Source organism: Trichechus manatus, unplaced genomic scaffold (assembly GCF_000243295.1).
Source record: "Trichechus manatus latirostris isolate Lorelei unplaced genomic scaffold, TriManLat1.0 scaffold00019, whole genome shotgun sequence".
Lineage (NCBI taxonomy): Eukaryota > Metazoa > Chordata > Mammalia > Sirenia > Trichechidae > Trichechus > Trichechus manatus.
This window is the reverse complement of record NW_004443955.1, coordinates 22747836-22773682: the sequence shown is the minus strand read 5'-3', so window position 1 is coordinate 22773682 and position 25847 is coordinate 22747836. Positions and strand designations below refer to the sequence as shown.

Below are 25847 nucleotides of genomic sequence, written 5' to 3'. Positions count from 1 at the left end.
TGTGTACTGTGTGCCAGGCCTTGTTCTAAATGTTTTTCATGTGTTAATTTAGTAGTCCCCACAGCAATCTTATGAGGACTGTATTATTATTATCTTCATTGTGCAGATGAAGAAACGAAGGCACAGAGGGCTTGAATAACTTGTCTACAGTTGTACAGTAAGTGGCAGAGCAGTTTGGTGCGGAGCAGCTCTTTTAACCACTGTGCTGTACAGCCAGAGTGCCTGGATGCTACAAATGGTTAACACACTCGACTTCTAACAAAAAGGTTGAAGGTTTGAGTCTACCCAGAGGTGCCTCGGAATAAAGGGCTGGTGACCTACTGAAAAATCGGCCCTTAAAACCCTATGGAGCACAGTTCTGTTCTGACACACATGGAGTTGCCATGAGTCAGAGTCAATGGCACCTGGTATGGTGTGGTACCGTACGGTATGGTACGGTATACAGCTGCTGAACATGCAGTCCCTTCATAAAGCTCACCATCAGAGCCAGGACATTACATGTCCTTTTCCCTCTACAGGCTTCATCCCCCCACCCCTCATCTTTGGGGCCGGCATCGACTCCACCTGCCTCTTCTGGAGCACTTTCTGTGGGGAGCAGGGCGCCTGCGTCCTCTATGACAACGTGGTCTACCGATACCTGTACGTCAGCATCGCCATCGCGCTGAAGTCCTTCGCGTTCATCCTCTACACCACCACGTGGCAGTGCCTGAGGAAAAACTATAAACGATACATCAAAAACCACGAGGGCGGGCTGAGCACCAGTGAGTTCTTTGCCTCTACTCTGACCCTAGACAATCTGGGGAGGGACCCTGTGCCCACAAACCAGACCCATAGGACAAAATTTATCTATAATCTTGAAGACCACGAGTGGTGTGAGAACATGGAGTCTGTTTTATAGTGACTAAGGAGGGCTAGACTCTGTTCTAGTAATCTGAGGGTCATTTTTCTTAAAAAAAGAAAAAGCGTTAAAAAAAAATACACACAGAGACACATGCACACACACACGTACACACTTGTACAGACATACACAAGCCCTTACCCACACACACTCGTACAGACATACACAAGCTCTTACCCACATGCACACACATACATACACATACAGGACCTCTGTCCTTTTTCTCAAAATCAGAGCCAGACAGGATTCAGAATAAGGAGAGGCTGGGATCATGTGTTTGCCATGCGGCCGGGGTCACGGAGAACGTGCGCACTGCTGGGGCCCAGAGTCTACTCTTGGAAGGCACCTCTCGGTTTTCAGGATGCCAACAGCTGCAAGCAACAGGCACTGCCAAATTCAGGGAACAGTGGTGGCCAGTTTGGAGGACGGACATTTCCGGATATACATACACATACAAAACAAAAAACCAACATTAAGGAAAAAGTCTACTAAAAAAAACAAAACAACCACACACAAGTTGACAGCATGGCCAGGACAAGCACTAGTGACACACCCCATTCCCCCTCTCCCTCCACGCTGGGGTGGGGAGGCCCACCCGCCGAGGAGTGGGAGCCCCATTCCTCCCTCTAACTTCTGCAATATGGGTCACTGTGTAGACGACTCACCCGGTCTGCATGTGGTTCAAGGCCCCAGAGTTCTCTCAGCGATGCTAATGGGTGATCCGTGCTGGAGTCTGTAATTGGCACCTCTCACCAGCTCCATTTCCATGTTCAAGACTGAGGGTCTCGGGGGGAGCCGAGTGTGGGGGGCGAGCACCCAACCTCCCCCCTGCAGCACCCCCAGTGGTGGGCACCCACTCCCCCCAGCCCCACAGAGTGACCTCAGGAAGCACAGGGCCTCACCTGGCTATGACTGACTCCGCTCAGAGCCGTTGAGACCCAACCTAGTCCAAGACATTTGCTTACGTTTGCCAAACATTTTGCCATTTTTTAAAAAGAAAACAACGCATATGAATTTCAAACTGTTGTATGTATTATCCTCTAATACAATTTTTACTACTTCTAAAATCTGTGTTAACCCTTCCGTCACTAACACAGTTCTCTAGGCCGAATTTACTACGCTGGTTGCTTTTACTTTTCTCCTTTTTTAATGCACCAAAAAATATAATGTGATTCAAGGGATGCAGTTAATCTATTGTAATTTTTATCATTTTATCCTCATTCAGATACTCTACAAAAACAGTAAGAAAATACAATGTTACAAGAAGGGGTGGGTGGGGGGTATGCTTCAAAAAGAGAGTGGATATGCAGCCTGCCTTTAAAAGAATCACATTTGAGACATCAGGGGATAATGTGATGAATTGCAAATTTGCCTTCTCGCTTTATTCCCCGTGATTCAGTGATCACTGTCATGGGAAGGCCTTTTATATTCACACTGCACATTCTGAGAGGCGTGCTTTCCAGCTGGTGGGGGAGACACACTTGGTTGTGGGATTGTGTGTATGGTTTCAGACTCGGTGTGGTGATTCTGGGGATAGAAAAGAGAGAGAGAATGGTTCCCTGCCCCAGCTGTTGAGCAGTCTGTGGTGATGAATAGACCGACAAGCTCCTGGAAGCTCCCACATGTCCCGTGCGTGAAAACGTCAATGATGTTTTCAGGGTCAATCTTGGACTAACGAGCCTTTGTCTCTGTGTTTTGAAAGTGGCTGAATCTTGAACAGCTAGAGAATAAACCTGTCATTGTTTGGGATAAGAATCATGTGGGAAAACCTTTTGCAGCCAGCAGACAAAGCCTTATAAAAACGCTGTTTCCATAAGGAGACAGAGCTTAAGTGTGCGCGTCATGCGCACAGACACACATACACACACACTCTGACAGAAAGCCCAGTTAATTTGCCCTTCACGCTTCTTTGATAGTCCCTGGGTGGCACAAACAGTTAACACGCTCGACTGCTAACCTACAGGTAGGAGGTTCAAGTTCAGCCAGAGGCACCTTGGAAGAAAGGCCTGGCAATCTACTTCCAAAAGATCAGCCAGTGAAAACCCTATGGAACACAGTTCTACTCTGACACCTAGAGTCGCCATAAGTTAGAGTCAGCTGGATGGCAACTGGTTTGTTTTTTGGTTTGTTTGCTTTTATGCTTCTTCAGTGACCTCCATCCATACCACACTGCTGGCCCTGGAAAAGACCTGAAGGATGGTTGGTTGGCTGGTTTTTGCACCTCAGACATAAATTTGCAGTACACCCACACAACAACAACAGAATCAGGGAAGAGAAGGGGGAGGGCATTGTGCCAAATTTTTACAAACACTGCAAGCGGGGAGATTTGAGAGACAGCCTAAAACTTGAGAAAACACCAAGCAAGGACGATCGAAAAAGAAGCATGTGTCGTGGTGCCGTGCCACCGTGATCAGCTGCCTGGGACAGGATGCTTCTGAAACAAGGCTTTCATCTCTTTAGTGTTACCCTGTCTTTGTTTATGAAAATGGGGGCACTCATCAATATGTTAACAACTGAAAGGGGGCCGGTGCTCCCACAGGTTCGTAAAATATGTATGCTCTGTCGCTTCTAAGACTTTGATAACATTCTGTAAATGTCTTGGTTTGGTTTTGAAAATGTATTGCTAATAGATCACTGCCCTCTTATATATTATTGCGTAGCTCTCCAGACTCAGTGCACACACATTAAGGCCCTAAGACCTCGCGTTTTATGGGGCTATTTGCTTTAAAAAAGAACATTTTCTGTAAAACTCTTCGTATTTTGGATTTTTTTTTTTCCCTAAGATTCTAGGATGAGTGAGAATAAGATGTTCGAATGACAAAGGAAAACAACTCCAGGGCTAAGTTTTATCAGCAATTGGACATAAATTTTAAACTCCTCTATTTCAAGATGGCTTTGAAGTGTATTGTGCCACCTTTAAAATGTTAATTTCTCTCTCATACTAAAGAACAGAAAACCCACTCTAGTTTTAATTTTTCTTTTGTGCTACAAAGAACCATTGTACATATAATGCTATTAGATCCAGCCCCTTGGTTATTTGGTTCTGAATGGTATTTTGAATGGAAAGATTTTTCTGGTAAGCTCTCCTTTGAACTTAGAGAAAACAAAAATGTGAGGGATGGAATAAACCTAGAAAGTGAATGTTAGAATTCTCTCTCTTCTGCTGCAAACTCCTCCACCATGTAGTTGAACAAGCCCAGGAATGGATTAAAAAATCTCTCTTGGCTGCAATTTTTGACAGATCTTTTTAACTCCTACATAAACCAAGACATTTTTACCAATATTATTCCTGCGTCTGTGGTAAACACATCTTGTAAAAGTGTCTTGTCTCCAGGGAACAGGGTTTGCTGTCTTTCTTAAGCTCAGCTGTGCAGTCAGGGACGACCGCAGTCTTGTCCCCTCTCCATGCCTCCACAGAAGGAAGGCAGTGAGACACCAAGGCACCCTTGGGACACTGTAGCTCCAGAAGGCCACAGCATGAGGGTGCTCCTCGCAGCTCCTCACAGCTAATGAAGGAGCCAGAGAAGCCTCCTCTCACCGTCCCTCAGGAGTTTGCGCTGAACAGATGAAATAATAAGGAGAAACCGACAGCTAAGACTTGATTTGAAAGAGTTCCTAATATCTTCCAAGAAGGAAGCAATGTGCTTCTCCATAAAAATAGCTTATTTTTCACCACCTTAACAGTGGAACTCTAATGATGATTTTAAAGTTTGGTTATACGATGTCTGTATATTCAAGTCCCCTGAGTCCACGTCTCTTGTCTCAAATAATGACCTAAAGCTTCTCCTCACACAGACGTGACAAGATTTCCCAGCTCTTCCTGTCAGAAAGCCCACAGCCTGAGGTAACCCACAGCCTGAGGTAACCCACAGCCATGTTCCACACAGGGCAACCAGCAGGCCCCTGGTTATGAGAGCCACACTTCTCCTGAGGAATTTTCTCAGGAAAAAGACACTCCTATGGTTGCTAATGGATATCAGCCACACCTTCTGAAGGAAGCCACTCATTGAGGAAAAAAATGTAGGAAAATACTTAAGAAGGCCCAAGTTTTCCAAGAGAGGGCACCAGTGAAATTCAGCCTGGAAAATAGTTTGGGACCCAAATATAGTCTTTATCCTCCTCTTCTTCCCTTTTCTCCTCATTCATTACTCCCCATCTCTGCCAACTCATCCCAAGCTCCCACCCTGACCAGCTGCGAGAACCCAGTCGCTCAGAGCAACTGGCCTTTTGACAGGCTATGGACTCTGTCACGCACAGCGGTGTTATCTTTGCTCAAGAGTCAACTGGAAAGGCAGAAGAATCTGATTGGTGGAATATGTGAGGGAGATATTTTTGTTCAGTTATGGGACCTGCTGCCTAGGATAGCACGTGACATCCACTCTAAATTCACACAGCCACCCATCCCTGCCTCACATTCGTCAGTGACTTCAACAACCCAGAGCTCTTGGTCATCACAGCAGGGAGGACATGGATTAAAAATCCTAAAATGGGAATTTCAGAAGAGCACAGCTTCTCCTGTACCTCTGAAATCCCTGATAGCTGTGGACTCGGGGACATACCTCACTTCTCAGAGGCCATCCACGTTGTAGCAAGACATTGTAGGGTTAATTTAATTTCAGTGTGCATTGTATGAGCTTTGTATTTTCCAAACATTAATTCCTTCAATTCTTCATTTTAAAATGTGTGTATGTGCCAGGCCCTGGACCAGATACAAAGGTAAAAAAGACATGCTCCCCACCCACGAAGAGCTCACAGTTTAGTGAGTCGGACAGACCTGAACACAAGCACACACAACAGAATATATTAAGGGAGAATGTCTGTATGTCTGGGTGCAACGAGGGCTGATTCATGGTAGTGGTACATTCTGCCTGGTAGGAGACAAGAGTGAGGAAGGCTTCAGAGAGAAGGTGGTCCAGGAGCCCAGAACCAAAGAGCAGTGGGTGTCTGCCAGTGGAGATAGGATGAGCAGGGCTAGAGGAATCCTTCTAGAGAGGGCCTCTAGAACAAGGCCAGCAAACTTTTTCTGTAAGGGCCAGAGAGTAAAGTATTTTAGGCTTTGTGGGCCATGTGGTCTCTGTCACCACTAGTCGCCTCTGTGGTTGTAGCGGGAAAGCAGCCATGTTGTTAGTTGCCATCAAGTAGGCCCCCAATTCATGGTGACCCCAGGTACAACACAACGAAACACCGCCCAGTCTTCACCATCTTCTTACTCATTGGTGTGCTGGAGTCCATTGCGGCGACCACTGTGTGTTTTGAGTGCCTTCCAACATAGGAGACTTCCAGGCTAAGACTAGGAAGAAAGGCCTGTTGATCTACATCTGAACATTTGCCAGTGAAAACAAATGGATTACAGCAAACATTGTCCAATATAGTGCTGGAAAACAGCCACGGACAATGCATAAATGAATGGGCATGGCTGTATTCCAGTTAAACTTTATTTCTGGAGATAGGCAGTGGCTAAGTTTGGCCTGAGGGCCATAGTGTGCCGATCCCTGTTCTAGAACACAGGCTCAGAGACCTAGAGCAGTGCTGCAGGATTGAGGGGGGTGCTACCAGCTAAGCATAGGTGAGGCAGACCTCAGCACCCAAAAACTTGTGCTATAGCGTAGGCTGAATCGTGTTGAACGGTGCCTCGGCTAGGTGTCCGTCAGCCTGACCTTCCTGACCATGAGAATCTAATTCAGATATCTGGTTTTCCAAGAATGAGGTAAGTGCCCTTGTGTTGTCGTAACTGAAGACAATATATGATCTTTACAGTCCCTGACACTTGGGCAGTTCTACCAAAGTAATTATCTGTTTTTTCTTAAATGATGGAATTGGGCATGGGGAGGGAGAGGGGAGTGTAGGAACTAGGAAAAAGAGAGTGAATACAGATGCTGAATAATAATCCAAATCCCTTCCCTTCCTCCCACTAACACAAAACACTGTCACTAAAAAGCTAACAGATGTGTCAGGTACAATAATGGTTAAGCATGAATAAGAGCTATAGAGTCCCTGAGTGGCACAAACAGTTAAGTGTTTGACTACTAAGCAAAAGTTTGGAGGTTCAAACCCACCCAGAGGTGCTTTAGAAGAAAGGTCACAGCCAAGAAAACCCTGTGGAGTGAAGTTCTACCCTATAACACATAGGGTCACCATGAGTTGTAATTGAAATACGAAAAAATAATAAAAATAGTAATCATAGCTAGTATTTATCAAGTACTTAAACTTTGAACTGCTGGGACAAGCATATTATATTTATCAGCTCATTTAATCTCAATAACCCTGTGCGGTAAGAATGGTTATTAGCTCCAATTTGCAGATGAGGAAAATGAGACTCGAAAGGCTTCTATAACTGGCTCAGGTCACAAAGCTAGGAGTGACAGAGCTGAGATTCAAACACAGGTCTAAGAATCCAAAGCCCATATTCTTAGCCATTGTGGGTACTCCCTCCCAACTGGGCAAAATGGAAGGGACACCCCTCCCCATCCATAGGGACTGTGTCATCAGGAAGACTCTGGACCCAGTGGGCTCTGGGACCCTGCACATTCTCACATGCCCCCTGATATAACAGGTCCAGGATACCACAGTAGCTGTATTCTGGGGAAATCCTTTCTTCCTGTGTCCTTCCTGGTCTTAGCCCTGAGCCGTCAGCCTAGTGATCCATTTATATGAGGTGTTCTACCAGAAGTGGAGAGATAAGAGGAAGCAGGAGATTCACCCACTTGAATCCATACTGAAATGCACCTTCAAAGCGCCGAGATGCTAGGGAAGCATTTCTCAGGGAACCATTTCTCTGTGTTGCCTGTCAGCTCCGGAGGGCAAACCCCAGACTGCTCTTGAACCCAGCGCCACTGCCATCCACACCACCAATCCCAGAGGGAGCTCTGCCCTGGCCCACGGGCTTCAAACACACCAAAGCTGGTCGTTGGTTGGATATAAGTCTACTCTGTTCTCAGATGCTAAGCTTTTAGGAACAGAATTTCTTGACATTTTGTAATAAAGACTCAGGCCAACAGTCAATACTCTGTGGTTATCAGAAGTTTTGAATATTTTTCCATAAGGTAGAAGTGACTATGTTCTTTGACTATAGACAGATGAAACAACATAGTGTTTTCTAGAGGTTTAACATTCTGAAGGTTTAGATTTTGCTCTTCCATTAAATCCCCCCAAATAGTGTTTTTCTTAAATTCATATGAACCTAACAGAAGATGGCCCTCATGGAGATATTTGTCAAGACTGTTTGACTGTATAATCTAAGGCTACAAAATGAATTGAAAGTGTGCAACGTAGAAAGTTTCATTACAAGAGGACCCTAACGGACATACAAAGTATACTGTAGTCCCAGCACTTTACAAGTGGGAAGGAGCTAGGAGTTGTTTTGTTTTTGTTTTTGTTTTTGTTTTTGTTTTTGTTTTGAAAACCAGCCAACGCTTGAATGATATGAGTAACCACAAAGATAAAACCTTGGGTGTGTTACAGAAAGATAAACATCAGGGTCTTAAGACTCCTTCTCTAAAATAAAGCAACTCTACCACACACTCTTTAGACGGAGCTGGTGGAACGTTGAAGACACAGTCTTCTCTAAGAGCTCACCAAAACCAAACCCGTTGCTGTTGAGTCGATTCCAACTCATGGTGACCCTATGTGTGACAGAGTAGAACTGCTCCCTAGGGTTTTCTTGGCTGTAATCTACAGAAGCATATTGCCAGGCCCTTTCTTCCACAGTGATGATGGATGGGTTCAAACTGCCAATCTTTCACTCAGTAGCCAAGGGCAAACCATTTGTGCCACCTAGCAGTCATGTAATAATTTCCAGTTAACTTCCAGACATACGAGGTTGACTTTGATGGTACCCAAGTCTGATAAGTGCTCACTGATGTCTAGGTGATGGTTGTTATCTTTATCATAGTCACCATCGCTTCATGGTCATAAATTGACTAGTTCTAACAGAAAGAGGAGCTCATGTGTATTGAGAACCTACCACTTGCCCAGTGCCATAAACACATGATCCCAGGTAGTACTCCCTGCAGACCTCTCACCCCAGCCCTATAAGGTAAGAATTAGTATTCCCTCTTTACAGATCAGAAAACTAAGGCTCAGCAAAACTAAGTGACCCAGGGTCTCACAGCTAGTTAGAAAAGTCTCCAGGAGCCAATGTCCGGGTCTGACTGGCTCGCAACCAATGCTCTGGCCACCATATTGACGATCACCAAAGGGAGAACACAGAGCCAGCTGTTGGAGAGGCCTCTCTGAAGCCAACAGGGCACGTACTATCGGGAACTCCCCCTCCCTCAGAAGGAATCTAAGCTCAGGAAAACTTTCACTGTAATGATCATACATTGGAGCCCCTTCAGAAACACCCTTCCTTCCTTCTTCAGCCATAACCACATCAGCACAGGTTTTCTAGCCACTCGTTGTGGTGGATTCCGACTCACGGTGACCCCACGCATGCAGAGTAGAACTGCTCCATGGGGTTTTCCAGGCTGTGACTTTTTGGAAGCAGATTGCCAGGCCTGTCTTCCAGGGCGCCTCTGGGTGAGTCGAACCGCCAACCTTTCAACTAGTGGTAGAGCAATTAACCATTTGTGCCACCCAACCGCTCATTAACCTCTTATATTCAGAGCAAGAACCAACCCCAGCTCTCTTGCGGCTGCTCCCTGCCCCCAAAGCTCCCAGCAGAACCCGCAAGACTACAAGAACTTGAGCCTTGTGAAAGTTGAGAAAGAATGCTTCAAATACGCAGAACATATGTGCTGCTGCTTCTATAGGCTCAAGCTCAGCTGCAAAATCCTGAGGAAAGGAGTGACGTTTCTGAACGCTGTCACCTTTTGTACCATCGGGTCAACGTGTAAAGAGAAATAAATGAACTGGGACTTTATGGCCCCACCGTGCCCACCATTAAACAGGAAAACTTCATGTTATGGCCAATGAGACTGGCATGGCCTGTAAATAATCCCAGGGACCGAGCTGGATTCGTAATGCTTTTTAAATGAAGTCACAGCATCTATTTTGAAAGTGTGGCATTGGCTCAAAAACCTAGCTCCAATAAGGCGATTGTTTCACTCAGCGCGTGGGGAATATCTGTGGCTGCATGAATAACAAACAGATCCAAAATGCTGGGGGAGAAAACACGGCATCATGATGCTGGGTGGTTTTCTCTGGCATGAAGCCACCTCTTCAATGACAGTGCACAGTGACACTGAGAGCCGGAGAACATCAGCTCTGTCACGGGCGATTTACATGGGATAAGGATAAGTTAATGACTGGGGTACTTTTTATTTGTCCCCATAGAAGAAATACCCACTTGGGGTGTTGGTGTGGACATCTAGATCTTTATGCTGCTCAGAGAGATTGGGCCATCAAAGAGATCCTTGGGGCTTGGAGTCTGGTCCCTTGGTGTTCCCAAACCAAACCAAACCCTTTGCTGTCAAGCCAATTCTGACCCATGGTGACCCCATGTGGTGCATAGTAGAATTGTGCTACATAGGGTTTACTTGGCTGTGATGTTTATAGAAGCAGATCGCCAGGCCTTTCTTCCGTGGTGCCACTGGGTGGATTTGAATCACCAACGTTTAGGTTAATAGCTGAGCACAAACAGTCTGCACCACCCAGGGACCCCTCCCTTGGGGTTGCATGGAGGGAAAAGCAGCACTTGATTGACCTAAACCCCTGCTCTTGTCCACTCCACCCAGAAGTGGATGCTGTTAGATAAGCCTAAGAAATAAATAGGAAAAGCAGAAAAGACCGATCTCTTTTTCCTCTTGGCTCTTCTTCCCTCCTCCCCCTTTAGGCACAGAGTACCAAGACATTGAGACCGAGAAAACCTGCCCCAAGTCACACTCACCTTCAGAAGACTCCTTTATGAGAAGCTGAGGGCCTGGCCCCCTCCTCTTCCTGCAGAGAACAGCCCACCACCGCCCACAGACCTCGCTGGCCTACTTAGCTGCTCTGCCCTGCCCAAGAACCCAGGGGTCTCCCGTGTGGATTATCGGCCTGTGTGTGGTGCTCTGAGCCCACGCCCAGGCCCATCATGAGGACTCCCCAGGTGACTTGTGGTCAGGAGTCCTCCAAACAACCCTCAGAGCAGGCATTTGTCCTGGGACACTAAAGAGCAGTGTTGACCTGATGTGCAAATTCCCTCCTGCCCTCCCCTCCTTTGGCTCCTGGGGGGTGGCTTGCAGACAGGCTTTAGAAAACCCCCTCCCTGAAATGCTTCTCTGACCCAGGGCTCCGACAGTTCTTCCGAAATCAGCCGAGGTTGGATTTTAACAGGTGGGGTAAAAATCATCCTTTCCACTAAACAGAGAAAAAAAAAAGCACATACTCAATAGATTTTTGAGTGTGGTATTCTGTATTTTTGCAGCTTATATTTTCCAGATAAGCAGTTTAGAAATACGTGATGTAAAGTATAGTTTGCTGAAAATTATATTAAAAGCACTATTTTAATTCTTTGTCTGTCTTGTGCTGTAATCTCTGCTATCTTTCTTTCTTGTGTTGTCTGGTAGAATGATCCTAGCGGGATCTTCAGGAGCGTGTTTCTGGCTGTGTGTGTTCTATACGTACGGGCTTTGAGATGTTCAAAAGAGTGCGGGCGTTGGGGCCAAGACAGAGCTGCGTTCGAATCCTTACCCTAGCATTTACTACCAGTGGGACTTTGAGCAAGTGATCTGACTCTCTGAGCCCCAATTTCATTATCCATAAAATGGGAATATTAACACCTGCTTTGTAGAGTTGGGCTAAGATTTAAATGAGTGCAAGTTGAAAGGTGCTGAGCATAGTACCTAGCACAGAATGGGCACCTAATCAGTGGTGATTGTTCATTGCTACCCCAACCGCTAGCTGGAATTAGACGCTCCTAAGTCACTGATAACCCACTGCTGTCAAGTTAATTCCAAGTCATAGTAACCCCATAGGACAGGGTAGAACTGCCCCCATCATGGGTTTCTAGGACTGTAACTCTTTATAGAACCATATTGCCACATCTTTCTTCCATGGAGTGGCTGGTGGGTCTAAACCTCCATCCTTTCAGTTAACAGCTGTGTGCTTAACCACTGTACCACCAAAGCCACATTTAATGGCCTTGGGCTGTCACTTGTCTTCCTTTCTGATCCTCCCACTGTCTGTAAACCCTGGTAGGGCAGGGAATGGCATCAGCTCATTCACCATGATGTTCCCACTGCCTACCGTGGTGCGTGACAGTTGACAGCTGCTCAGCATACAATTGTTGAATGAATGAATGATGAACAAAGAGCCTCAGACCCATCAGCCTGTGGGGCTTTGCATTTAGTCCCACTCCTCATCTGCAGCAACAGCACTTGTCTGTCCTTCTCTAGGCCTATGGATCCACCCATAAGCCTCAACCGCTGGATGGAGCTTCAATAGCCTATCCCACTCTTGCCAGGCCTCCTCCTATTTGACCAGCTTCTAGTCCACATCCTTAGTTCACTGGCTGTACTCCTACCACATATGGACAGGTTGCTCGGGCTAGTAGTTAACACTGGCACACATGTTGGAGTCTCCACTTCCTCCTTACAAATCAAATTAAAAAAAAAAAAAACCTGTTGCCATCGAGTCCATTCCGACTCATAGCGACCCCTATAGGACAGAGTAGAATTGCCCCATAGGGTTTCCAAGGAGTGCCTGGTGGACTCAAACTGCCAACCTTTTAGTTAGCAGCCAAACTCTTAACCACTGCACCACCAGTGCCAAGTATGCCTTGTTCGAAGTCAAGAGATTCATCTCTCTATGAGACATCTGTTCACTCATGTTCAGCCAGCTCAGGGAAAATAGATGGTTTAGATTAACCTCCCAAAGCCATCTCTCCCCAGCATCCCACCAGCTATCATGGTCCTTAAACCTCTTACAGAACCATCTTGATACAGATCTAAGTCTGACCAGACTGGAGATCCAGGAACTGATGCTTGTCCAAATCTTGTCTGTGCTTGCTTGTCCTTTGGGCAAAAGACCTAGGATGGCCTCACTCTGCTTATCGCACCAACCCTGGTAACTGAACCACCTTCTTCATATCCCTATACATCCTAGATCTTGCTCTCTACAGCCCCATCATGCTTTGCAGTTGAGCTGCCTTGAAATCCAAGCTTTCCAAACCAATAGAACTTGAAGACTCTGCCCCCACCAGCCCTGAGTTGTCTTTTCACTCTGGGATCTGAGTCTGGAAAGAGTGTGCTCAGGCAAGTTACCTCCTCTAAGGCCCTGTAATCCAGCTTGTTGATGCCTTGGGGGCTCTTTTTTAGCCTGGCCCTGTTACTTATGTGATTGTTTATTTTTTGCAAAACAGCATGATTTATTCTCTCTGGGATAAAAATCCCAAGAAAATGCAATTTCAACATTCTCCGTCCTGATGTGAAAAAATGCTGAAGTGGCTTAAACATTGGTTAGTGGTTCCTCCTGGGAGCTGGGATTTGTTAGCTCTGGAAATTCAGTCGGAGGCAGAAGAAGGGAAGCAGGGAAGGATTATTGGTAAAAGCATCAGTGCTTCCGGTCCAACATTTCACATTTGTTTTCCATTGACACCCCAGTTCCTTCTCCCTTGTGAACTTTTCCTGCACAAAGGTGGTAAGATTGTGGAAAAGTCACTCACCCATTAATTTATCTTAACCTCACAAAGATATATATACACTTATTGGAAGTCAAGAGTTCATCCTTCCATATTTAAGCAGATCTATGAGAGATCTAAGGATCCCTGATGGTGCAGTGGTTAAGCGCTCAGCTGTTAACCAAAAGGTCAGCAGTTTGAACCCACCAGTGGCTCTGTGGGAGAAAAGACCTGGCGATCTGCTTCTGTAAAGATGATAGCCTAGAAAACCATGGGGCAGTTCTACTCTTTCACATGTGGTCACTATGAGTCGGAATCAACTCTAGGGCACACAGCAACAACAGCGTGAGAGATCTAGGTCCCTGGGTGGTGCAAATGGTTTTGTGCTTGATTTACTAACTTACCCACCCAGCGGCACCACGGAAGAAAGCCTTGACCATCTGCTTCTGTAAAGATTACAGTCCAAGAAAATCTTACGGAGCAGTTCTACTGTATAACACATGGGGTCATCATGAGTCAGAATCAACAGCAAAAGATTTGATTTGTCTGCTTATTTTTTATGAGAGATCTGGAGTCACTGGGTGGTGCAAATGGTTCACTCACTAGGCTGCTAACTTAAAGGTTGGAGGTTCAAATCCACCTAGAGGCACCTCAGAAGAAAGGCGTAGCAATCTACTTCTGAAAAATCAGCCAATAAAAAACCTATGGATCATAAAAGTTCAATTCACAACCAATCATGAGGGTGGCGCGGGACAGGGAAACATTTTGTTCTGTTGTGCATAGGGTCACCCTAAGTCAAGGGCCAACTCAATGGCAGCTCACAACAACAATGACAACATGAGAAATTTGTTCCTACGTGTTCAACCAACTCAAGGAAAATAGGGGACTTAGATTAAACCCCAAATGCCATCTCTTCCCAAAGTTGTATTAGCTATTATGGGTTAACAGGACCTTGAACCATATACTCATTCAACCCATCTCCATCCAGATCCAAAAATCCAACTTGACCTCTTTCTCAGTCTTTGTGAAAGGGTTAGTCATGCACCCAAGGGTTTGGCACAACCCAAATAAAAACAGGCTCTTTCCGTGGTCTTGAATGTGAACTCAGAACGACTAGCACATCCGTTTTATAAAGAGCTGCCCCTTCTTTTTTTCTAAAGGCTTTGCTACTTACGGAACTGCTGTAGAACTGCCTCCATAACTCTGCAGAGAAATGTCTGTAGTTAATGCACAGGGCAGAGGCTGGCTTGCTTTTCAGAAAGCACTTAAGAAGTGTCTTAACCTTCCTGAGTTCTACTGTTCGCAGCTATGAAATGTACGAACATGTATTTATCAGATCCCCAAGGGAGGTCTTCTCAGATCTTTGAGTGTTTCAATGGGCGATCTGCTTCTCTGTTCCTAATAAGGAAATTAAGGAGTGAAATGAAGAAGGCAATTAGGACAGGAAAACAAAGGGGGTGACAAGTGCACATGTTTGTTTGACTAGGATTATAGAAAACTGCCTCAGGGACTTGAATCTGATATGACCAAAGCCACTGGTCTTCTTTGAAGGCGACACCTTTTCCTATGAGGCTTCCTTGCATTATATGTCACCAAGAACCTTCCTTGTAACACGCATGTGCCACAGAACCATATTCCCAGTGAAATGGGAATGGAAAGCCTTCTATCCCCAAGCCTTACACCTCCAGTTTAGCAGCTGGCTCTTTTCTTACCCCAGATGCTTAACCCACCTTGTTCCTACCCTTCACTTTCTTCGGGAAGTTACTCTGTGTTGAGGCAATTCTATTTTCATAGTAAAACCAGTGCTTGATATAAGGTAAAAAAGAAAATAGCCCCCCAAAATCAGCAGTTCCTTCTGTTGTTTCTAAAATAATTGTTGCCTAGTGCTTCAGGTCGTATGCCGATGATGAGGCATTATAATACAATGCTAGAAAAGAAGACATATGTCTTGAACATTGAAGATCAAATTTTAATTAAACTGCAGTTGTGCCTAGGAATGTGACCTTTGAAAGATCAGATCATCATCAGTCATTTCTTCAGTTGGTATCAGCAGATCAAATCTGACAAAAACACCAAGTTACTGGGGAGGAGATTTTCAGAACTCAGAACCCCATGCTGGGGTGACCAGTACCAGTTGCTGGGGAGTCAGTTCCAATTCATGGAGACCCCATGTGTGTCAGAGTAGAACTGTGCTCCATAGGGTTTTCAATGGTTGTGACCTTTCCAAAGAAATCACCAGGCCTTTCTTCCAAGGTGCCTCTGGGTGGGTTTGAACCGACAACCTTTTGGTTAGTAGTCAAGCACTTAACCATTCGTGCCACCCAGGGACTCTTGTCTTCCTATGGTCCCAGTGAGTATGAGCCCTGGAGAAGGTGATTCATTTCATTTCAGATTTTAAACTGGCGTATGTCAGGTTTAAAGCAAAGCCGCAGTTTTTAATGAGTTAGTACATAAAGGACTCTGCAGCATCCTTAGCACGCAGTAGATGCCCCACAAAGGGAAACAATGGAGAGGCAGGACGGTTTAGTGGAAAGGGTGGCTAACTGTTTGCAACTCAGCTAAGCTGCTCACTAGCCTTGTCAGGTTATGCAAGTCGGGTCACTTCTGACCCTCAGTCTTTATGTGGCTATAAAATGGGACGATTACTGCCTGCTTTGCAGAGACGTTGCAAGAAGTACAGCCGAGCATCAGTCCCTGGTGGGGCTCAAAAAGTAATGAGTTTGATTGTGAAGTCTCATCTTTGGCGGTGAAAAATATAAAACAGCTTCTGTTTTCCAATATTTGCTACTGCAGTGCTCTTTGGAAACCTTCTTTCCTGCTGTGGAGCTACTCTCTTAATGACTTCTCAGTCGATTCCTTAATTTTTGAGTCATTTTTATTTATTAAATCAGCTTCGCTTCACTTATTAAAACCCAGTTCTGACCATGTGAGAACTTCAGTCTCCGATTCCATTCAGAGCACACACCCCACCCTGTAAGGGCAGGCCAGACTGTAGCCTGGAGTGGAGGGAAGTGTGGTCTGCTCTCTCCCACCTTCCTCCTCCCTGCCAGGATTCCTCTCCTAATGGATGTGCGGAAGCTGAATAGAGAAGCCCTGTTTCCTTACCAGACTGCTGGTGGCTGAGCTCGCTGCTGCCACTGGTCATCACGGCTGATCTAGCCCCTACTGTAAAGTCCTGGCATGGAAGCAGGCTGGACCCACTAAGCCCAGATCTTCGAAGAAGTATTTGACTCCAAAGGAGCTCCCCTCGACTTTGGGGCTCCCTCTCAGAAGACAGCTCCAATTTCTGTCACTCAGTTGCCAGCCATAGACTTCATTCACCTGCAGTAAACACCTGTTTCACCACATTGGGTGAACCCCCAACCTCATCTTCCCTCCTGGCCTGAGTTCTGGGTATGAGCACAGCCATTCTTCCCGAGGGCTGTCCTTGTCTCCCCGCCCTGGCCATACCACAGCCCATCTGTCCAGTGTACTTTCCACATCTCTCCTCATCTCATAGCAACTGGATGACAGCAAGCCCATGGGTTGGAAGGACATCTAACTGGTGTGCAGCATGTCACCTCCCCTTCTCAATAAACCCCCAAATTTTACAAACAATTGCTTTGGGAACCCGCTTTCCTCAGTTTTGGGGAAGGAAACTAGTCAATGCCTCTCTTCATGAGCGTTATCACTTGTCCCCAAGAAAGTGACCTCTCACCCCCTTCTTCAGCCCTTTGTGTATGTAGGGGTGGGGGGAATGGTGGGGTTGGTGATGCCAGTTTTGCTGAAAAGGGAAAAACTGAGAAGATCTCTCCCAGTATGTCACACCACCACATTATGCTAATATCATCAAAAAAGGACCGCCAGCCAACAAGGGGCAACGATGATAGAGGACATGTCCTCAAAGGGAGGCGGAACAATTACCTTGTGCCTGAACCCTCAGGTAACTTCTAACTTTCAGGTAGTTCATTATTTGTAGGTTTCAGACTTAATCAAAGATACTGATCCAGGGCCTGTATGGAGCCCTGTACCCTATGGGGCCCTGTGGAGAGATCAGAGGAAGTCCTGTAATTCATAGCCTGGATTAAGGAACACAAGTCTCCATGTAATAAAAAAAAGACCTCCGAGATACACTATAGACTCAAGTGCTCTTATTGAGCAACAAAGACAGGAGACTGATGAGACTTCAGAGGGGAGAGAAAGCCCTAAGAATTAGAGTAGGCAGATGAAACATTCTCAAGAAAGGGGTTTGTGCAAAGGCCTCAAAGGGAAACTCTCTTAGCTAGGTTTCAGGTAGGATGCTTTGTACTGCCCTTAGGAATTGGCTTTCGAAAGGAGGTGAGGCAGTGGTTGCGGAAGTAAAATCTCTATGAAAAGACACTAGGATAACAATGACAACCTACCAAACATTGGACCAAATGCTTTACAAATGCTGCCTCATTTAATCTTTGCAAACACACTCATTTCATATCAGCCTATCAGCATAGGTTTGAATCTGGGTTCTGCTACTTGCTGTCTATATGACCGTGGTTTCCTCATCAAAAAGGTGAAGGTGATTATACTCATTTTGTAGGGGGTTATGAGGAGTCAGTGGGAACATATATGTAAAAGCACTGAGCACTGTGCCTGGCACCTAGAAAATGTCCAAGAAATAAAAGGGCCCCTCCTTTACTCAAGTACATAGGAAACCTGTTCTCTTACATTTCAGGTCATCTGACAGAGGGTTAAATTTCTAACGGAGTTAACATGCATGGGTAAATAATTATAATAGCAATTATCTCCCTGAGGACAATTATTTGCCATCACCATTTGCACCCACAGAAATTACATGCATAAGAAGCAGAGTCACCCATTGGCAGATAAATGTAATTAAATTGGAAGAATGACATCCAATGGCTGATTGGATTAATAAAAGAAATTTATTCCCCAGAGGTATTTCACATACGATTTTCTAAGCTGGATCATATTTTTTAAACACTTGTACTCTGAATTTAAATTATGTATTAATACCTTCCCTGAAGTCAGTGTGCATGCAACCCTCATAAATACCACGTACCTCTGAGAAGCTATGGCTACGTTGGTTTTATAAACCACATGTGCGCATGCACACACACATATTCTTTTGATCTTTGTATAAAAGTAGATATATAATATAAATAGTATTTTGTAGTAAAAACAATTCAATAAATATTTTAACTGGATAATATGTCTCCTGGTTTGAAAATTATATTTTAAAAAGTGGGCGAAGACTGTGATATAATTTGACCACTCTTTACAAATCTAAATAATTTCCGTCCTTACATTCTACAAGTACATAATGGCTATATGCAGATTTGGCTCAAAAAAAGCTAAAAAAATAATCAATTTCTCATCAATCCCACAACAAAGTAGTAATTATTAGTGGAGTCCAAATTTATGGACCCTGAATGATAAAGCACTTTCATTTTCCTTTTGGTGATGTTCAATACTCTCATTGTTCTTACAGTTATGAGCACGAGTCTAAGTTTTCATTTTCAGAATCTTTTCTACTGTTTACCACTCCAAAAGGCTCCAGATAATTGGTATTTGTTATTTACACGAATTTTTATGCAGCTCTTCAATTATGAGTTCCAGTAGCAGTCTACATTGGTGTACTTCTTAGGTGCTTGAAATACTTCTGTGAGGAGGAGATAAGAAAGGTATAAAACTTTATTTTACCACCGGAAAAATCCAGAAGAGGAAAGATGTGTTTCCCAATAGTGCTTACTTACACTTTTGTCACAGAGGAAAATAGAACCTTCTGGTTATTGAATCCCAACATGGCCACCAGAGAAGGCCACAAGCTGTTTGTTACTGGTCTGGAAGAGCATTTTAATCACTTCCACATTTTCACACATGAAAATAAAATTTTATACAAAGGTATGCAGAAGTAAAAATGAGGGACATTCAATATCCACAGCACAAACACTTGAAAATACACTCAGAGTGTAGACCATGGTTAGCTTTGAGAATTTCAAGCTGCATTGAAATGTACACTCATACCAAACCATGTTCATTAATTATCTAACTCAATAACATCAAAGCTGAAGTACAACCAAATTGCTACCATCTTCAACTGTTTGGAAGATCATTTAATGATCTTTCTGAATATTTAGCAGAAAATAAAACATTTGGTACTAGAAAGATTCTTGTATTGTCTTGTTCTTCATCTGCTTCTTTTTTTAAAATAAGATCATCTTGCCTAAAGACTAGTGTAAATGGATGGCTCATCTTGCTCATCAGACCTTCGGTGGTGATGTTAATGTCCATCAAGTCAATCACCAACTCAGTGCCATCTCCATGATCAGCTGCAGATAAGACCGTTGTGATCCATAGGGGTTTCATTGGCTGATTTTTGGAAGTAGATCATCAGGCCTTTCTTCCTAGTCTGTCTTAGTCTGAAAGTTCTGCTGAAACCTCTTCAGCCTCATAGCAATTTGCAAGCCCTCAGGGACAGATGGGTGGTAATTGCGCTTGAGGAGCACTGGCCAGGAATCAAACCCTGATCTCCAGCATGGGAGATGAGAATTCTACCACTGAACCACCACTATCCCCGGTAGACCATGAATAGTTGCGTGTATAAATTAGTAATATGGTGAGTTGCTATTCACCACTTCTCAGCTGGTGTAGGCTCAGATTTGTGGTCATCCCCTTATTTGTACAACTCTGCACAACTTCTGCCTGGGGCAGACTGAGTGTAAAAACACGGTCCTGTTGTGTGGGAAATATGGTCCATGTTATTAGCTTACAAATTTCTAAAAAGGCAAATGCAAAGTAATAGCTACAGAAAGGACCAAACTCAGGCCAGTTCATTTACAAAGGCTTTTATATTTTATACTTACATAATAATAATCATGACAACAGCAATGATGATGATGCTCTCTCATTTATGATAGCACACATAACCTATAAAAATGCCTAAGAATAAACCTAACAGGAAGGTGCATTATGAGAGAGATGCTGTTTATTCCCAAATGAATCTATAATTTCAATGCAATCTCCAATAAACCCCAACAGGAGTTTCTAGGGAAATTCACAAGCTGACTGCAAAATTTATATGGAAGTAGGTGCTCAAGAATAGCCATGATAATTCTTAAAATAAAAATAAAAAATAACAATGAATGAGGAATAATGTTCTCAAAAATCAAACATGCTAACAAGGCTCTACTACTTAAAAAGGCATGGCATTCATACTAGACCAGACAAATAAATCAAAGACTCAGAATAGTGCCCATAAGTAGACATGTATGTGGGGACTTAGAATCTATTAAATGTATTTCAGATCGTTGAGAAAACATTATACTATTCAATTAATGATTTTAGGAGACAGTTTGGAAACAAACACATTGGATTCATTACCCCTCACCATTGAAAAGTATAAATCCTATATGGTTTACATGTCTAAAAGTATTTTTAAAACTATAAAGATTTAGGAAAAGTAGTAAAATACAATTATGGCCTTGGAATTTCTAAAAAAGACTCAAAATACAAAAATTCATAAATAAGAAGATTGATAAATTTGCCTATTTCAAAGTTAAAATGTTTGTACCCTCTAAAACAGCATATACAAAATCAAATGAGAAAAGACTTTGAAATATATGTAAATGACAAAGAGCTACTGTCAGAACATATAAAGAGCTCCTACAAATCAACAAGAAAAAAGAGAAACAACCAGAGCAGTTGCATCACACAACACGATGGGGCTGCCATTTCCATCTTCATCTCTGCAAATTCAGTAGAAAGCTGAGCAAATAACATGAATGAGCAGTTCACAAAAGAGGAAACACAAATGTCCTATAAATGTTCAAACTCACTAGTAATCAAGAAAATATGAATTAAAAAAAAATTAGAACCAGCATACAGTTTCAAAAGAATTTTGAATAAACTTCTAAGTTTTGGATTTTACTTATTTTATATCCCCAAAATGTTGCTTTTTTATGATGTTGTTAAAAACTTTTGAGGCCTTACTTTAGTTGTCAAAACACCAACCAAGACATTTTGGGAATCTGAAATGTAATTTCTTGGGATCCGTAATACCTACTTAACATTTCAGGCTTATGTTTAATACAATAAATAGGTGTTTGTCATTGTGTCAAAAAAAAAAAAAAAGGGAGAGACCATTTTGACCTCCCAGTTTGGTAAAAATTTTAGTTTGATAAAATCTTATGACAGTTAGGATGCAGGGTAACTGGCGGGTTCGTATACAGCTGGAGGAAGTGTAAATTGATGTAATCATTCTAGAAGACAATTTGGTAATGTCTATTACATTTTTTAATGCTCACACATTATGATCCAGAAATTACATTCCTCATCATCTACCTAAGTAAAGTGGTGGGGGCAGCAAGTGGAGAGTGCCTTGCATGACAGGATTTGAGTCTTCATGGATCCTTGGTGATTAGGAACTCACTTTCTGGCCACCCTCCAATCCTTTCCCCATCGACCTACACATAGATTACAGCTGGGTACATAGCTTCACTTTCTTCTACCTGACATCCCTGTTATAATGCCACTGCCTCCCTTGGTCTAAATCCCACTCATTCTTCAATATCCAGCTCAAATGTTATAGAGAACCATGATATTCTCTAGGAGTGGATTTTTTTTTTTTTTTTTTTTTTTTGCCAATGACTCAATACCTTATTCACATAAGAGTCCCCATGTGATGTCTTACCTATCCCAGTTATCCCCAAGATGATCCTATTGAAGCATCTTTCAAACCCAGGTTAGTCCCTCCACTGGGGCCTTATGGGAAGAAGTTGAGCTGGGAAAGTCTTAAATGCTCCAGCAAGCTCAGCCAAGATTCCACTGACTCCACATTCTCCCCCAATGCCCATTCACCAGGAGGGATAGCTTCCTACTGTATTCCACAATCCTTTGTTCTCACAGCACTTCTACTCTTTGTTTAATCATGTTTAAATCCATATATTTCCCTTATTGAGTATAGACTCCTTACAGTCCAGATTTGTGACTTGTTTAATTCTCTAACTCCAACACTGCTTAAGATAACAATTATCAATATGAAAGTACATTAAAGATTTTTTAATGTCTTAAGTGGATTTTCTGTCTAAGAGCCTAAAATGGTAGCTAATATGGCCAGGGTGAGAGACTGACGTCTAGACCCATACTAACCATGCCCATATGCCATGATTGGTTGGATCTCTCCTAAGAACACAGGGAGGAAGAACAAAACTTAAGTGTCTTCTTATTTTCCTTCTCCCTTTAGCCAGTTATATCTGGACTTAAAATCCTTTATGCCTATATAGGACTTTAGAGTACCCACGATTTTGTACACTCCATTGTGATTGTTCTTAATTCTCCAACAAACCAGAAAAATAGTGAGGGCTCTAGGGCTTAAGTGGCTTACTCAAGATCACTTGGCTAATAAATGGCAGAACCAGGATTAAAAGATTTGAGTGCTTTACCTCCACCAAACTATTTTTGTCTTCGCATCAAATCAGGAGTCAATTTCTGATCTGAGGTACACGTGGAAATGACACAGGAACAGAATCCAATCCATGCTTAGGGCTACCATGATTTCATTCTCAAGTAGATAGGATTGTGTCACTTCTGACTGTGGCCCAGGGAGCCACATGAGATTTCATAGCCCCTAGAGAAATGGTGGACATTGTATGATCTCTCAGTCCATCCTCCCGGGAGACGATTATGGCTTATCTATCTAGCTAGAGAGGAATCCTTGTGTCTGGGAGGACTGTGGCAGGCAGGGCCTGGGCGGTCTTTTGGGGTTATCAGTCTTCTCTGAGTTCTGGAAGGGGGAATGCATGCTTCTCAGCAGACCAAAGAGAACAACTTAGGCCTCTGCTGGCTACATCATTGACTCTAGCAACAACCCAGGGTACTCCTCCAAACTCCCTGTAGTTCAAGGGCATCCTGAACTTCAGGTTGGGAGACTGTTGGTCCTCTGGCATCATCGTCCAGTTCCCTTGATACCCCTTTCTAAGGTCTGTAGTCTCCCAGGATACTGAGTATAGCCTTAATTACATAAACATTCTCTGAATATTTCCAGTGAAAACGCTACAGAATGGATCACTCTTCTTCTAGAAGAGTAAGGTCAAAAGTCTTCTCTCCTGTGATGCTGCCAAGGCCCATTTATAGGAATTAAGGTCATCCTACCTGGAACACTCTGAGCCTGGGAAACTGCACACTCCTCTCCTCCAGCGGTCTTGCTGGACATTGGCCAGCACGGAGGGGTGGAGGTCAGTTTACCTTATATTTTTTTTGTTGTTAGTTGCCGTGGAGTTGGCTCCAACTCATGGTGGCCTATGTATAACAGAAACATTGCCTTGTCCTATGAAATCTTCATGATTTTTTATGTGTTTGAGCCCATTGTTGTGGCTATTGTATCAACCCATCTCACTGAGAATTTCCCTCATTTTCACTGACTCTCAACTTTACCAAACGGTATGTCCTTTTCTAGGGATTGCTCTCTCCCAATGAAGTGTCCGAAGTAAGCAAGATGAAGTGTCCAAAGTAAGCAAGATGAAGGTTTACCATCCTTGCTTCTAAGGAGCATTTCAGTTTTATTTCCTCTAAAACCGTTTTGCTCCTTCTTCTGGCAATCCATGGTATATTCAATATTCTTCAGCAAAACCTCACTTCAAATGCATCAATTCTTCTGGCCTCCTTTTTTCATTGTCCAGCTTTCATACGCATATGAGGCAATTGAAAAGACCAAGGCTTGAGTCAGGTGGACCCTAACCCTACTGTATTTTAACTTTTCTGAGAAAAGATGTGGGCTTCCTTCTCCCAAAGCTCCTCAAGGCAGACCCCTTGCTCCTGAACTCCCCTTCTGACAGGCACATGAAACCACAGCCCCACCTAAAAGAGAAAACTGAACATCCACCAGAGCAAACTAGATGCAGCCTGAGGTCTGAGGCTCTTTTTACAAAATAAGCAGGACGATTTCTCATTATGCCAGATGGCACGGCTGAGTGACCTGCAGTGCAGGGAGCCACTGCTGTTTTCCTTCGCTCCTCCTGCTCTACCCTAAACATGCAGGTTATCCCAGAGGCCAGCTGAAAAAGAAAAACAGCAGCTGTTACTTATTGAGTCCCTATTATGTGGCAGTCACTTTTCTAGGTGTTTCTTATTTATCACCACAATTTTATAAGGTAGCTACTATTATTTTCATTTTTCGGGAAACAGATGTTCCGAGGGGTATGTTACCTACCCAAAGTCCCAGCTAAGAACTGGTGGAGCTTGGCTCCAAGCCCAATCTTCAGACTCCTGTCTCCACTAGAGGTGCTGGCCTTTCCTTTTTTAGTCTGGGTTGGAAGAATGACATTTCTGGATGGTGCTGACCGGAATGGTGGGGACTGAGGATCAAAGTTGTTTAGGCTCAAGAGTTTCTTCCAGGCAATCTAGGCTTTTACTATCAGGCAGCTTAAAATTCTTCCAGCCTCTACCCATTACCCAATTCCAAAACTGCTTCCACATTTTAGGTATCCGTTAGAGCTGCACCCCACTCCTGGTACTAGATTCCATCTTAGTTATCTAGTGCTGGTATAACAGAAATACCACAAGTGGGTGGCTTTAACAAACAGAAACTTATTTTTTCACAGTTTAGGAGGCTAGAAGTCCAAATCCAGAGTGCCATCTCTAGGGGAAGGCTCTCTGTTTCTCTGTCAGCTCTGAAGGAAGGTCCATGTCTCTTCTGAGCTTCTGCACTTGGCCAGTCTTCATGTGGTTTGGCATTTCTCTTCCCCCGTTTCTGCTTCTCTTGCTTACTTGTTTAATCTCTTTTATATCTCAAAAGAGATTGACTCAAAATACACCCTACACTAATCTTGCTTCATTAACATAACAAAGAAACCCATTCCCTAATGGGATTATAACCACAAGCACAGAGGATAGGATTTACAACACATATTTTTGAGGGACTTAATTCAATCCATAACAAGCTCTTCATGGAAAACTTTCTACTCCCGTATGGCTGAAATAACCCACCTCTATGAGAGTCTGTTAACATCGCCCACACAAGCCATCATGTCACTTAACACTCTGTGGACTCTGCTGGGCATAGGATCCCCTGTTAGTCCCTGGATGCCCATTTCATACAGCAATTCAGACTTCATAGAAATCATAACATCTGAGACAGCTGCTAGAGGAGAAGGCAAATCCCTTTTTTGATGCCCACCCAGAGGTTTCATGACACCTGCTCACTTACACTCTCTATCAAAGTGCCAAAAATGGTGGTGGTGGTAAGGACAGCGTGGAGACTAGGAGGTGTCAGAAAAATACCACTAATCGAACATGACCACCTTCAGGGAAATACTAGCTCAGAAGCTGGTGGCATAACTTTCTGAACTCAGCCAGCCCAGCCCTGTATGTGTGTATGTGTGTGTGTGTGTGTGTGTGTGTGTGTCACAGGAGGAGAAAATGGTTATTGTTCCCATTTTT

General features: G+C 43.8%; 1 protein-coding gene across 2 annotated transcripts in view; it reads left to right on the top strand.

Moving 5' to 3' along the window:
* SLCO3A1 (solute carrier organic anion transporter family member 3A1) overlaps positions 1-11331 on the top strand; it is a 348535-nt gene extending 337204 nt beyond the window's left edge. The window contains exons 10-11 of one of the 2 annotated variants that reach the window (XM_004372670.1): positions 519-761; positions 10671-11331. In XM_004372670.1, coding sequence (XP_004372727.1) covers positions 519-761; positions 10671-10753 — 326 coding nt within the window. In that variant the 3' untranslated portion in view covers positions 10754-11331. Of the gene's footprint in view, positions 1-518; positions 5700-10670 lie in introns of those variants that run through there. The other variant, XM_004372669.2, reaches the window with a different exon arrangement.
* The last annotated feature ends 14516 nt before the right edge of the window (positions 11332-25847 follow it).